This window comes from Coenobita brevimanus, chromosome 10 (genome assembly GCF_032717465.1).
Source record: "Coenobita brevimanus isolate Jiangsu-jjx chromosome 10, ASM3271746v2, whole genome shotgun sequence".
NCBI lineage: Eukaryota > Metazoa > Arthropoda > Malacostraca > Decapoda > Coenobitidae > Coenobita > Coenobita brevimanus.
Genome location: NC_136963.1, coordinates 5285594 through 5298093, shown reverse-complemented (window position 1 = coordinate 5298093; position 12500 = coordinate 5285594). Strand labels below are relative to the sequence as shown.

Here is a 12500-nt window from a genome sequence, read left to right as displayed (position 1 = left end):
CTATCCATATCAGTATTTTTTGCAAATATCACACTCTTTTCCAGTAAACTTCAATTATTACATTTTTTCACAAAATGTCCGTAGTTTGGGCGCTGTCCGAAGTTACGGTGTTTTACGGTAATAATAATGATAATAATGATAATAATAATAACAATCCCCCCCATAGCTAACAGCATCAGAGTTTGAGGAAGCGCGCCGGCAGCTGGACGAAGATAAACACGAAGAGGTGAAACGACTGCAGTTGGAGCATCAGGTGGAGTTGGTGGCCATGAAGCAGCGCTATGACGAACACGACTCTCTCCGCCAGACCCAGCTCGCAGCCCTAATGGAGGTGCGTTGGTGTGGGGGTGTGTTGGGGGTGGGGGAAGGTGGGGGGGTGGGGGAGAGGGTGTGTGTGTGCATGGGGGGACAGTAATTTTGTGTGTGTGTGTGTTTTGACAAGCATGACTCCCTCCGCCAGACCCAGCTTGCGGCCCTAATGGAGGTGCGTTGGTGTGGGGGTGGGGGAAGGCGGGTGGGTGGGTGGGACAGAGAGTGGGTGTTGTGATGAGTTGGTATGGGGTGTGTGGGGGTGGGGGCAGGGTGAGGGTGGGGGATTTTGTGTGTGTGTGTGTGTGTGTGTGTGTGTGTGTGTGTTTTTCCATCCACACGGAGATCAAGCGCTGGATTCTGTTTGTTATTTTTAGTGTGAGATGAATGACAAATTGTTTCATTAATTTTCAGGGAGAGAGAGAGAGAAAGAGAGAGAGAGAGAGAGAAAGAGAGAGAGAGCATAGAAGAGAGAGTACCAATTCTTAACCCCAACATCAACACAACTCCGTCCCATCAATTTCCAATCCACTCCCAGTCCGTTTCATCCACTTTCCCTCCGCTACAGAAAGTGGAGGGGTTGGAGGAGGCGCTGAGGGAGACGGAGAGAGCCAAGGAAGAACTGGAGGAAAGTTTTCGCTCCAAACTCGAAGGAGGAATATCGGAGGAGAAGCAGAAGATCGTGCAAATACTTGAATCGAGTTTTTCCGAGAGAGAGAAGAAGGCGTTGAGGCAACTGGAGGAGGGACTGTTGGAGAAGCATCAGCAGGAGGTGGAGAGGTGAGGAGGGGTGGAGGGAGGGAGGGAGGAGTGTGGAGGGGTGGAGGGAAAGGTAGGGAGGTGGAGAGAGAGGGTGGAAGGTGGAGGAAGGAGAGAGGAGGTGAGGAGGGAGTGTTGGAGAAGCATCAGCAGGAGGTGGAGAGGTGAGGAGGGGTGGAGAGAAAGGTAGGAAGGTGGAGGGAGAAGGAGGGAGGGGTGGAGAGAAAGGTAGGGAGGTGGAGAGAGAGGATGGGAGGTGGAGGGAGGTAAAAATATAGATTAGGAAAAAAGGAAGGAATTTTATGTCTGTATTTCCATGTAACAGCCATTTCTCCACATCACAGGATCCTTCAAGAGAGCCGGGCGTCATCCACTCGCGAGATTGAGGCAATGCGATGTGAGGTGGCCCTGGAGAGAGAGAGGGAGAGGGAGGAGGAGGTGGAGAGGGAGGAGAGGAGGAGACAAGAGGAGAGAACAGAGTGGGAGAGAGAAAAGGAGAGAGAGATTAGGGACCGGGAAAGAGAATTGGTAAGCTTGTGTGATTATGTTTGTTAGAGAGAGAGAGAAAGAGAGAGAAGCAGAGAGAGAGAGAGAGAGACACACACACACACACACACACACACACAGGCAGAGAGAGACCGAGAGAGAGAGAGAGAGAGAGGCAGAAAGACAGAATGAGAGAGATTAGAGGGAGAGAGACAAACAGACAGATGGAGAGAGAGAGAGAGAGAGAGAGAGAGAGGCAGACAGACAGAGACAGAGAGACAAACAGACAGATGGAGAGAGAGAAAGAAAGAGAGAGAGAGAAAGAAAGAAAGAGAGAGAGAGAAAGAAAGAAAGAGAGAGAGACAGGATACAAAAATCACAACAAATTTATAAAACTGAGAAACAAACCTAAAGTGAGCAAAATAAAGCTAACTCACTTTCACACTTACATACACTCGCTGTAATCCATTTTTCCTCCATTGTCTCTCTCTCACGCAGGAGGAGAGAGTGAGGGGAGAGAGAGAGGAGCGAGAGGAGGAACTACGACAGCAGTACAAGCTGGAATTGGACAGCCTGAGGTCACGGTTCAAGATTATGACAACGGCCAGCATGGAGAAGTCCCCCTCACAGACCTCACTGGAGAAGGTGGAGGTGAGAGAGAGAGGGAGGGAGGGAGAGGGAGAGATGGGAGAGAGGGAGGGAGGGAAGGAGAAGAGAGAGAGAGTAAAAATTATGACAGTGCGTTCAAAAGTCACCCTCGCAGACCTCGCCGGAGAAGGTGGAGGTGAGAGAGAGATGGGAGAGAGAGAGAGAGAGGGAGGAAGAAAAGAGAGGAAGAATTATGACTGACAAGCATGGAGATGCCTCCCCCTCACAGACCTCATTGGAGAAGGTGGAGGAGAGAGAGAGAGGGGGAGACAGATGAAGTGTATCTGTGTGTGTGTGGTAGGGTGTGAAAGAGAGAGAGGGAGAGGGAGGGAGGGAAGGAGAGAGGGGGAGACAGAGGAAGTGTTTTTGTGTGTATGTGGTATGTGGGGGAGGGTGTTTGAAAGAAAGAGAGAGAGTGTGAGAGGTGGGGCAGAGAAAGTGTTTGTGTGTGGGTGTGGCTGTGTATGAGAGAGAGAGAGAGAGAGGGAAGGGAGGGGGAGAGGGCGTATGTGTTTGTACAGCACACTCACTCATTCCGGCTTAATTCGTACCACAATTGCATCACGAAATTAAAACTCGTGCAGCTGGTGCGTATACTTTCCGTGTAATGAGTAGTAATTGGTTTGTGAGTCAACTACCTCATTCCCTTTAGCTACCCAGTAATGATGCAATACCCCTACTATAAATTCTATCTGTCTGTCTATTGCCAGACGCCATAATCCCGTAAGGGGTGGCCATTTGACTCTGAGTTATTTGTTTTACGGGGAGGGGCACTAACCCTCCACCAACCCACTTGTTGACACGTAGGCAGCACGTATGGTTTGGTTATATGGTTACCACCCAGCGTTGTAAATGGTTTCTTGGCTTACAGGAAACCATTTGGCTTGTCACTCAATGTAAATCCACCTGTAAAGGAAAGAAAAGCAATAAGAAGTGACAGGAAAGATGGGAGAAATAGGAAGAGAGGAGGACAGGCACAGAAAAAGAATGATAAAGGCTAAGGAACAAGTAGGCAGCACTACATCAAGTGAGTGGATGATGGTGAGAAATAGGAAGAGAGGAGGACAGGCACAGAAAAAGAATGATAAAGGCTAAGGAAGAAGTAGGCAGCACTACATCAAGTGAGTGGATGATGGTGAGAAATAGGAAGAGAGGAGGACAGGCACAGAAAAAGAATGATAAAGGCTAAGGAAGAAGTAGGCAGCACTACATCAAGTGAGTGGATGATGGTGAGAAATAGGAAGAGAGGAGGACAGACACAGAAAAAGAATGATAAAGGCTAAGGAAGAAGTAGGCAGCATTACATCAAGTGAGTGGATGATGGTGAGAAATAGGAAGAGAGGAGGACAGGCACAGAAAAAGAATGATAAAGGCTAAGGAAGAAGTAGGCAGCACTACATCAAGTGAGTGGATGATGGTGAGAAATAGGAAGAGAGGAGGACAGGCACAGAAAAAGAATGATAAAGGCTAAGGAAGAAGTAGGCAGCACTACATCAAGTGAGTGGATGATGGTGAGAAATAGGAAGAGAGGAGGACAGGCACAGAAAAAGAATGATAAAGGCTAAGGAAGAAGTAGGCAGCACTACATCAAGTGAGTGGATGATGGTGAGAAATAGGAAGAGAGGAGGACAGGCACAGAAAAAGAATGATAAAGGCTAAGGAAGAAGTAGGCAGCACTACATCAAGTGAGTGGATGATGGTGAGAAATAGGAAGAGAGGAGGACAGGCACAGAAAAAGAATGATAAAGGCTAAGGAAGAAGTAGGCAGCACTACATCAAGTGAGTGGATGATGGTGAGAAATAGGAAGAGAGGAGGACAGGCACAGAAAAAGAATGATAAAGGCTAAGGAAGAAGTAGGCAGCACTACATCAAGTGAGTGAATGATCGTCGCCACCACCTACCTAGTATAAATTACATACAGTTAATCAGATATATTACCAGACCATAATACTGAAGCCTTTACTAACATTAACATAAAGGCTGGACTGCTTGATGAGGCCTGAAGATGTGTTCCGAGGCTGGCAGTGGTGGTTAGTGTGTCTGTGTATCAGCAGGAGGTGGAGGGAGGGAGAGGTGGAGAGAAGAGTGGAGGGATGGGGAGAGTGGCAAAGAAGGAGAAGATAGTGTTAAGACAGCTGGAGGAAAGAGAAGATAGTGTTAAGACAGCTGGAGGAAGGAGAAGATAGTGTTAAGACAGCTGGAGGAAGGAAGAGAAAGCATTAAGACAGCTGGAGGAAGAAGAAGATAGTGTTAAGACAGCTGGAGGAAGGAAGAGAAAGCATTAAGACAGCTGGAGGAAGAAGAAGATAGTGTTAAGACAGCTGGAGGAAGGAGAAGATAGTGTTAAGACAGCTGGAGGAAGGAGAAGATAGTGTTAAGACAGCTGGAGGAAAGAGAAGATAGTGTTAAGACAGCTGGAGGAAGGAGAAGATAGTGTTAAGACAGCTGGAGGAAGGAGAAGATAGTGTTAAGACAGCTGGAGGAAGGAGAAGATAGTGTTAAGACAGCTGGAGGAAGGAGAAGTTAATGTTAAGACAGCTGGAGGAAAGAGAAGATAGTGTTAAGACAGCTGGAGGAAGGAGAAGATAGTGTTAAGACAGCTGGAGGAAGGAGAAGTTAGTGTTAAGACAGCTGGAGGAAGGAGAAGATAGCGTTAAGACAGCTGGAGGAAGGAGAAGATAGCGTTAAGACAGCTGGAGGAAGGAGAAGTTAGTGTTAAGACAGCTGGAGGAAGAACTTTTGGAGAAGCATCAACATAACGCCATCATAATCCAGTAGCAGCTCAACACACTCACCAGCGTCGTGAACAAGTGACTGAGGAGATGTTTATGCGTGCAGTAACTCACCACCTTGACACACGAAACTCTCAGTACAATCATGAGACTCCACGAAGAGAAACATTCCCTTGCGTCGCGAAACTGCCAAAGAATATCTCGCAAAACTAGCAAGTGCACTGTATATGTGTGTGTGTGTGTGTGTGTGTGTGTGTGTGTGTGTGTGTTGCAGGTGCGTATGTGTGTGAGAGATAGATAGATGTGTTGCCTTCCTTGTCACACGATGGGCGCTGGTGGATTGACAGATGAGCCAGGAAAACATTGATATTACCGAGTTTGTTGTGCTGTCATGGCATCGGCACTGGTCACTTCCCCCCCCCCCCCAATGGCGGCTGTTAAGAAGAGGCTTTGAAATTTTGAAACATTTAACCCTCTGGCCATGTGAGGCAACTGTGTCCACCCCACTGGTTATTCTTCATTATGGTTGAAACAAGTACTGTCATCAACATTGCTAAATTATACATTATTCATTCATCCATCCTCCAATCCTGTGTTGCCCCATGAGGAGCGTAGGAGGCCAGGGCTAGGCAGTTGGTGCTGACATTTAAGATGAGAGTGACCAGCCTCACTCATCCCTGAGTGGCATTACATGAACAATAAACCCCAACCACCCCTTGGATATAAACCTGGACCGGCTCAATCTGATTAGAGCGCCTTAATTACTCACTAAACCACCAGGCGCCATAATTTGGTTATATGGTTACCACCCAGCATAGTAAATGGTTTCCTGGTGTACAGGAAACCATTTGGCTTGTCACTCAGTGTAAAGTCACCCACAGGCAAAAGGAAGAGGAAAGAATGAAGGAAAGAAAGACAGAAGAGGGAGTGTAAAGTCACCCACAGGCAGAAGGAAGAGGAAAGAATGAAGGAAAGAAAGACAGAAGAGGGAGTGTAAAGTCACCCACAGGCAGAAGGAAGAGGAAAGAATGAAGGAAAGAAAGACAGAAGAGGGAGTGTAAAGTCACCCACAGGCAGAAGGAAGAGGAAAGAATGAAGGAAAGAAAGACAGAAGAGGGAGTGTAAAGTCACCCATAGGCAGAAGGAAGAGGAAAGAATGAAGGAAAGAAAGACAGAAGAGGGAGTGTAAAGTCACCCACAGGCAGGAGGAAGAGGAAAGAATGAAGGAAAGAAAGACAGAAGAGGGAGTGTAAAGTCACCCACAGGCAGAAGGAAGAGGAAAGAATGAAGGAAAGAAAGACAGAAGAGGGAGTGTAAAGTCACCCACAGGCAGAAGGAAGAGGAAAGAATGAAGGAAAGAAAGACAGAAGAGGGAGTGTAAAGTCACCCACAGGCAGAAGGAAGAGGAAAGAATGAAGGAAAGAAAGACAGAAGAGGATGGAAGGAAAGAAGGAAGAGAGGAAATGGCAGGTATCTGAGAGCAGCACTACATTAAGTGAGTGGATGGTGAGCAGTGATAATAACGACAATAGTAGTAGTATTAGTAGTAATAATTCTGCTTTCCTTCCCCAGAGAGGTGATCTGATTGACAGTGACACCCATGAGGCAATATTGATGAAAATGAGGGAGGAAATGAAGCGAGAGAGAGAGACAGCCATAGAGGAGGAGAGGAGGGAGTGGGAGAGGAGGAGGGAGGAGGAGGAAGGGAGGAGGAGAGAGGAGGAGGCAAGGAGAGAGGAGGAACTGAGGCGGGAGGAGAGGAGGAAGATTGAAGCGGAAAAGCAGGTGAGTGTATGATAGCCTGTGCAACCTACTCTTAGTTTATAATATGTAGTGTGGTATTAGAACAGTAATAATAATAATAATAATAATGTATCTATTTATCTGTCTATCTATTGCCAGACGTCATAATCTGGTAGGGGGTGGCCATTTGTCTATCTATCTATCTATTTTTTTTTTTTTTTTATGTGAGGAAGAAGGAACCAAAGGCCACGAGCCCGCAAAACTGTTCCTTCCAAGAGAAAAACAAAATACAAGAGAGAGCCAAATTCAAGATCCAATCATTTCCAGATGCCTGGACACACTGCGTTTGAAAAACTGGAGATCATAGGAAGTAGGAAATACAGACAGAGGGAGACAGTTCCACAGTTGACCTGTTGCATAAATGAAGGACTGGGAGTAATGGTTAACTCTTGCATTAGAGAGTTGGACAGAAAAGGGATGAGAGTTTGCTGCTAGACGGGTGCTACGCGCCCGTCGTAGAGATGGAGGAATGCAAGCAGACAGTTCAGAGGAGCAGTGACCATTGAAGTAGCGATAGAAAAGAGATAAAGATGCAACAGTGCGGCGAAGAGACAAAGGTTGAAGGGAGCCAGTAAGAGGAGCAGTGACCATTGAAGTAGCGATAGAAAAGAGATAAAGATGCAACAGTGCGGCGAAGAGACAGAGGTTGAAGGGAGTCAGTAAGAGGAGGAGAGTTAATGAGATGGAAAGCCTTTGACTTCACCCTATTGAGAAGAGCTGTATGGGGGGAGCCTCCCCACACATGAGAGTTGTACTCTACACAGGGGCGGATAAAACCTCTGTATAGAGTCAACAATTGTGCAGGGGTAAAGAAGGAACGGAGTCGGCTTAGCACACCTAATCTCTTGGAAGCAGATTTTACAAGAGATGTAATATGATCTTTCCAAGATAAGTCCCGAGTAAATGAAACCCCAAGCATGTTCAAGGATGATACAGGATTAAGCTGAATATTATTAAACATTAGTGGGTACACCTGTGGAAGATTTTGTCGGGTTGATAGGTGTAAAAACTGAGTCTTTGATGCATTACAAACAACCATATTATTTTTACCCCAGTCAGAGATACGAGTCAAGTCAGACATTAGGTGTGCCATGGCCTCATCCCTTGTTTCTTGAAGTAACTGTTGAGATGGGCGTTGTGGGAACCGAATGGAAAGGTGCAGGGTGGAGTCATCAGCGTATGAGTGGATAGGGTTAGATGTACAGCTTAGAAGATCATTGATGAATAAAAGGAAGAGAGTTGGTGATAGGACAGAGCCCTGAGGAACACCACTGTTGATAGATCTAGGAGAAGAACGATGGCCGTCTACAACAGCGGCTATAGAACGACCAGAAAGGAAGCTAGCGATGAAGGCACAGATAGAAGGATAGAAAGCGTAGGAGGGCAGTTTGGAAATTAAAGATTTATGGCAGACTTGATCGAAAGCCTTTGAGATGTCAAGTGCAATGGCAAAGCTTTCACCAAAGTCCCGAAAGGAGGATGACCAGGAGTCTGAAAGGTAGGTGAGAAGATCGCCAGTGGAGCGTCCCTGACGGAACCCGTACTGACGATCGGAAAGAAGGTTGTGATAGGAAAGATGCTTTAACATTTTTCTATTAAGAACAGACTCAAAAACTTTTGAGATACAGGATGTTAAAGCAATTGGACGATAGTTAGAGGGTTGGGAGTGGTCACCCTTCTTTGGGACTGGCTGAATGAGAGCAAACTTCCAGCAAGAAGGAAAGGTACAAGTTGACAGACAAAGGCGAAAGAGTTTACCTAGGCAGGGTGTAAGCACAGAAGCACAGTTCTTGAGAACAACAGGAGGGACTCCATCAGGCCCATATGCCTTGTTAGTACTGAGGCCAGTGATGGCAGAAAATACATCAACTGAAGAAATTTTAATGTCAGCCATGAGGAAGTCAGAGGGGGGAAGTGATGGAGGAACAGCACCGGAATCGTCTGAGGTGGAATTGGAGGAGAAAGTCTGTGCGAAGAGATCTGCTTTATCAGTAGAAGAAATAGCTACAGAGCCATCAGAGTAGAAAAGAGGAGGGAAGGATGATGAGGTAAACTTGTTAGAAAGGTTTTTGGCAAGGTGCCAGAAGGAGCAGGAAGAATTCGAGTTAGAGAGTTGAGAGCATTTAGTATGGATGAAATTATTTTTAGTAGAGCGAAGAACAGACTTAGCGCGATTCCGGGCAGAAACGTAAAGATGATGTGATTCAGGGGTGGGTTGGCTCCGGTACCTATTGTAGGCCTTCTCCTTGTTGCGGACAGCATTAGAACAAGCATGATTAAACCAAGGCTTTCTTGCGTTAGTCAAAGGATATGAGAAAAGAATGTATGCTTCCATGCCTGAGAGAATAACCTCCGTAATGCGCAAGGCACACTCAGATGGCTCACGGCCATGGAAGCAATAATCATTCCAGGGAAAATCAAAGAAGTACTGCCTGAGGGCCTCCCAGTCCGCAGCTCCAAAGTGCCACAGACGACGTTTCCCTGGAGGGTCCACAGGCCGTACCGGAGTGATAGGACAGGTTAAGGTAATAAGGTTGTGATCGGAGGAGCCCAACGGAGAGAAAAGATTAACAGAGTAAGCAGAAGGATTAGTTGTGAGGAAGAGGTCAAGTATGTTGGAACTCTCTCCTGACGCCATAATCCCGTAAAGGTTGGCCATTTGTCATTGAGTTAGTTGTTTTACGGGGAGGGGCACTAACCCTCCACCAACCCACTTGTTGACACGTAGGGAGCACGTATGGTTTGGTTATATGGTTACCACCCAGTGTTGTAAATGGTTTCATGGCTTAAAGGAAACCATTTGGCTTGTCACTCAATGTAAAGCCACCTGTAAAGGAAAGAAAAGCAATAAGAAGTGACAGGAAAGATGGGAGAAATAGGAAGAGAGGAGGACAGACACAGAAAAAGAATGATAAAGGCTAAGGAAGAAGTAGGCAGCACTACATCAAGTGAGTGGATGATGGTGAGAAATAGGAAGAGAGGAGGACAGGCACAGAAAAAGAATGATAAAGGCTAAGGAAGAAGTAGGCAGCACTACATCAAGTGAGTGGATGATGGTGAGAAACAGGAAGAGAGGAGGACAGGCACAGGAAAAGAATGATAAAGGTTAAGGAAGAAGTAGGCAGCACTACATCAAGTGAGTGGATGATGGTGAGAAATAGGAAGAGAGGAGGACAGGCACAGAAAGAGAATGATAAAGGCTAAGGAAGAAGTAGACAGCACTACATCAAGTGAGTGGATGATGGTGAGAAATAGGAAGAGAGGAGGACAGGCACAGAAAAAGAATGATAAAGGCTAAGGAAGAAGTAGGCAGCACTACATCAAGTGAGTGGATGATGGTGAGAAATAGGAAGAGAGGAGGACAGGCACAGAAAAAGAATGATAAAGGCTAAGGAAGAAGTAGGCAGCACCACATCAAGTGAGTGGATGGTGGTGAGAAATAGGAAGAGAGGAGGGCAGGCACAGAAAAAGAATGATAAAGGCTAAGGAAGAAGTAGGCAGCACTACATCAAGTGAGTGGATGATGGTGAGAAATAGGAAGAGAGGAGGGCAGGCACAGAAAAAGAATGATAAAGGCTAAGGAAGAAGTAGGCAGCACTACATCAAGTGAGTGGATGATGGTGAGAAATAGGAAGAGAGGAGGACAGGCACAGAAAAAGAATGATAAAGGCTAAGGAAGAAGTAGGCGGCACTACATCAAGTGAGTGGATGATGGTGAGAAATAGGAAGAGAGGAGGACAGACACAGAAAAAGAATGATACAGGCTAAGGAAGAAGTAGGCAGCACTACATCAAGTGAGTGGATGATGGTCGCCACCACCTACCACTAACTAATAATAATAACAACAATTAGGCCACAGGAAAGTACCTCGTTGGGCAGAGTAATTTCACTGCGAGACAATTATTAAAAAGAAATCTGTGGCTTGGTGATTTTTTTTTTTCCTTCATCTAAAAATAATAATATATATGTTTAGCAGAATGGCTGAATGTATAGGTAAAGCAAGAAAAATGTCAGTAGTTCATGTGTGGTGGTTTATATATAGCAGAGAAATTATTACTGGTCAAATTACACTGGCACAATCCACCTGTTTCTCTCCCTCTGCTTTCCATCCGTCCATCCATCCATCCATCCATCCATCCATCTGATTTGCCATTCATCCTTCTATCATTGCTTTCCATCCATCCATCCATCCATCCAACCATCCATCCAACCATCCATCCAACCATCCATCCATCCGCCAGACGGTCTTCAATGAGGCCATCCGCTCGGTGACGCAGGACAAGGAGCGGGTGATGGAGGATTTACGATTGAGGGTGGAGTTGTTGACGGATGAACTGGACAAGATGCGGCGGATGAGTGGGAAGGCAGGCGAGGCAGACACGGTTATTGCCTCCTTATCCACTGAGAACGATGCCCTCAAGGTAATTACGTAAGTAGGTAGGTAGGGAGGAAGGGAAATAGGTAGGTAGATAGATAAGTATGTAGGTAGGTAGGTGGGGATGAAGGTAAGTAGGTAGGTAGGTAAGTGGGTAGGTAGGAAGGTAGGTAGGTAGGGAGGGAGGGAGGTGGGTGTGAAGTATGTTTATATGTATGTATGTAGGTAGGTAGGGAGGGAGGAAGGTAGGTAGGTTGGTAAGTAGGTAGGTGGGGAGGAAGGGAAGGAGGGAGGTAGGTAGGTAGTTAGGGAGGTAAGTATGTAGGTAGGTAGGTAGGGAGGGAGGGAGGGAGGGAAGGAGGTAGGTAGGTAGGTAGGTAGGGAGGAAGGAAGGGAGGGAGGGAGGGAGGTAAACAGGCAGGTGGGTAAGCAGGTAGGTAGGTAGGAAAGTTGGTAGGTAAGGAGGTATGTAGGTAGGGAGGTAGGTGGGTAGGTAGGTAAGAAAGTTGGTAGGTAATTAGGTGGGTAGGTAGGTAGGTAGGGAATAAGTGTCTTAGCACAATAAGTTAGCTATTTATTTTTTTACAGTCTAAGGTACAGTATTTCTTGAACAGACCTTGTATGTAGGTAGGTAGGTAGGTAGGTAAGTAGGCATCATAGTACCAGTGTGTAAGTAGCTACAGAGAGAGAGGGAAGGAGAGAGAAGGGGGGGGGAGAAAAAGAGGGAGAGAGAGAGGATGGTAACAAGATGGAGGATGTGGAGAGAGGGAGAGAAGAGAAAGAGAGGGAGGGAAAGAGAGAGAGAGAAAGAGAGGGAGGGAAGAGAGAGCGAGGGAGAGAGAGAGATGAGGAGGAAAAATGGTGAGAGAGGAGAAAGAGGAAATAAATTAGGATGATAAAATAATAATAATAATAATAATAATAATGATGATGATAATGATAATGGCAGTAATGATGATGATGATAATGAAGTCCTCAAATATAAGAACAACTAATAATAATAATGATAATAATAATAATAATAATAATAAACAGATCCAATCGATTGACTCTATCGGATACGTTTATGTGAAGCTACAGAACGTGGTGAATGTTTTTGGCGTATCAGATAGAGCCAGGATTCCAGGGGCTTGAATGATGAGTGAATGGAAGCGTGGCCCATTGACTCTATCGGATACGTTTATGTGAAGCTACAGAATGTGGTGAATGTTTTTGGCGTATCAGATAGAGCCAGGATTCCGGGGGCTTGAATGATGAGTGAATGGAAGTGTGGCCCATTGACTCTATCGGATACGTTTATGTGAAGCTACAGAACGTGGTGAATGTTTTTGGCGTATCAGATAGAGCCAGGATTCCGGGGGCTTGAATGATGAGTGAATGGAAGTGT

The 12500-nt window shown here is 46.0% G+C and overlaps 1 protein-coding gene across 1 annotated transcript in view; it reads left to right on the top strand.

The window, feature by feature from the left end:
- Atg17 (autophagy-related 17) overlaps positions 1 to 12500 on the top strand; it is a 74298-nt gene that overhangs the window by 37336 nt on the left and 24462 nt on the right. The window contains exons 19-23 of the mRNA XM_080280784.1: positions 167 to 331; positions 878 to 1081; positions 2077 to 2205; positions 6508 to 6720; positions 10980 to 11159. Of these exons, the coding sequence (XP_080136910.1) occupies positions 167 to 331; positions 878 to 1081; positions 2077 to 2205; positions 6508 to 6720; positions 10980 to 11159 (891 nt within the window). The remainder of the gene's footprint in view (positions 1 to 166; positions 332 to 877; positions 1082 to 2076; positions 2206 to 6507; positions 6721 to 10979; positions 11160 to 12500) is intronic.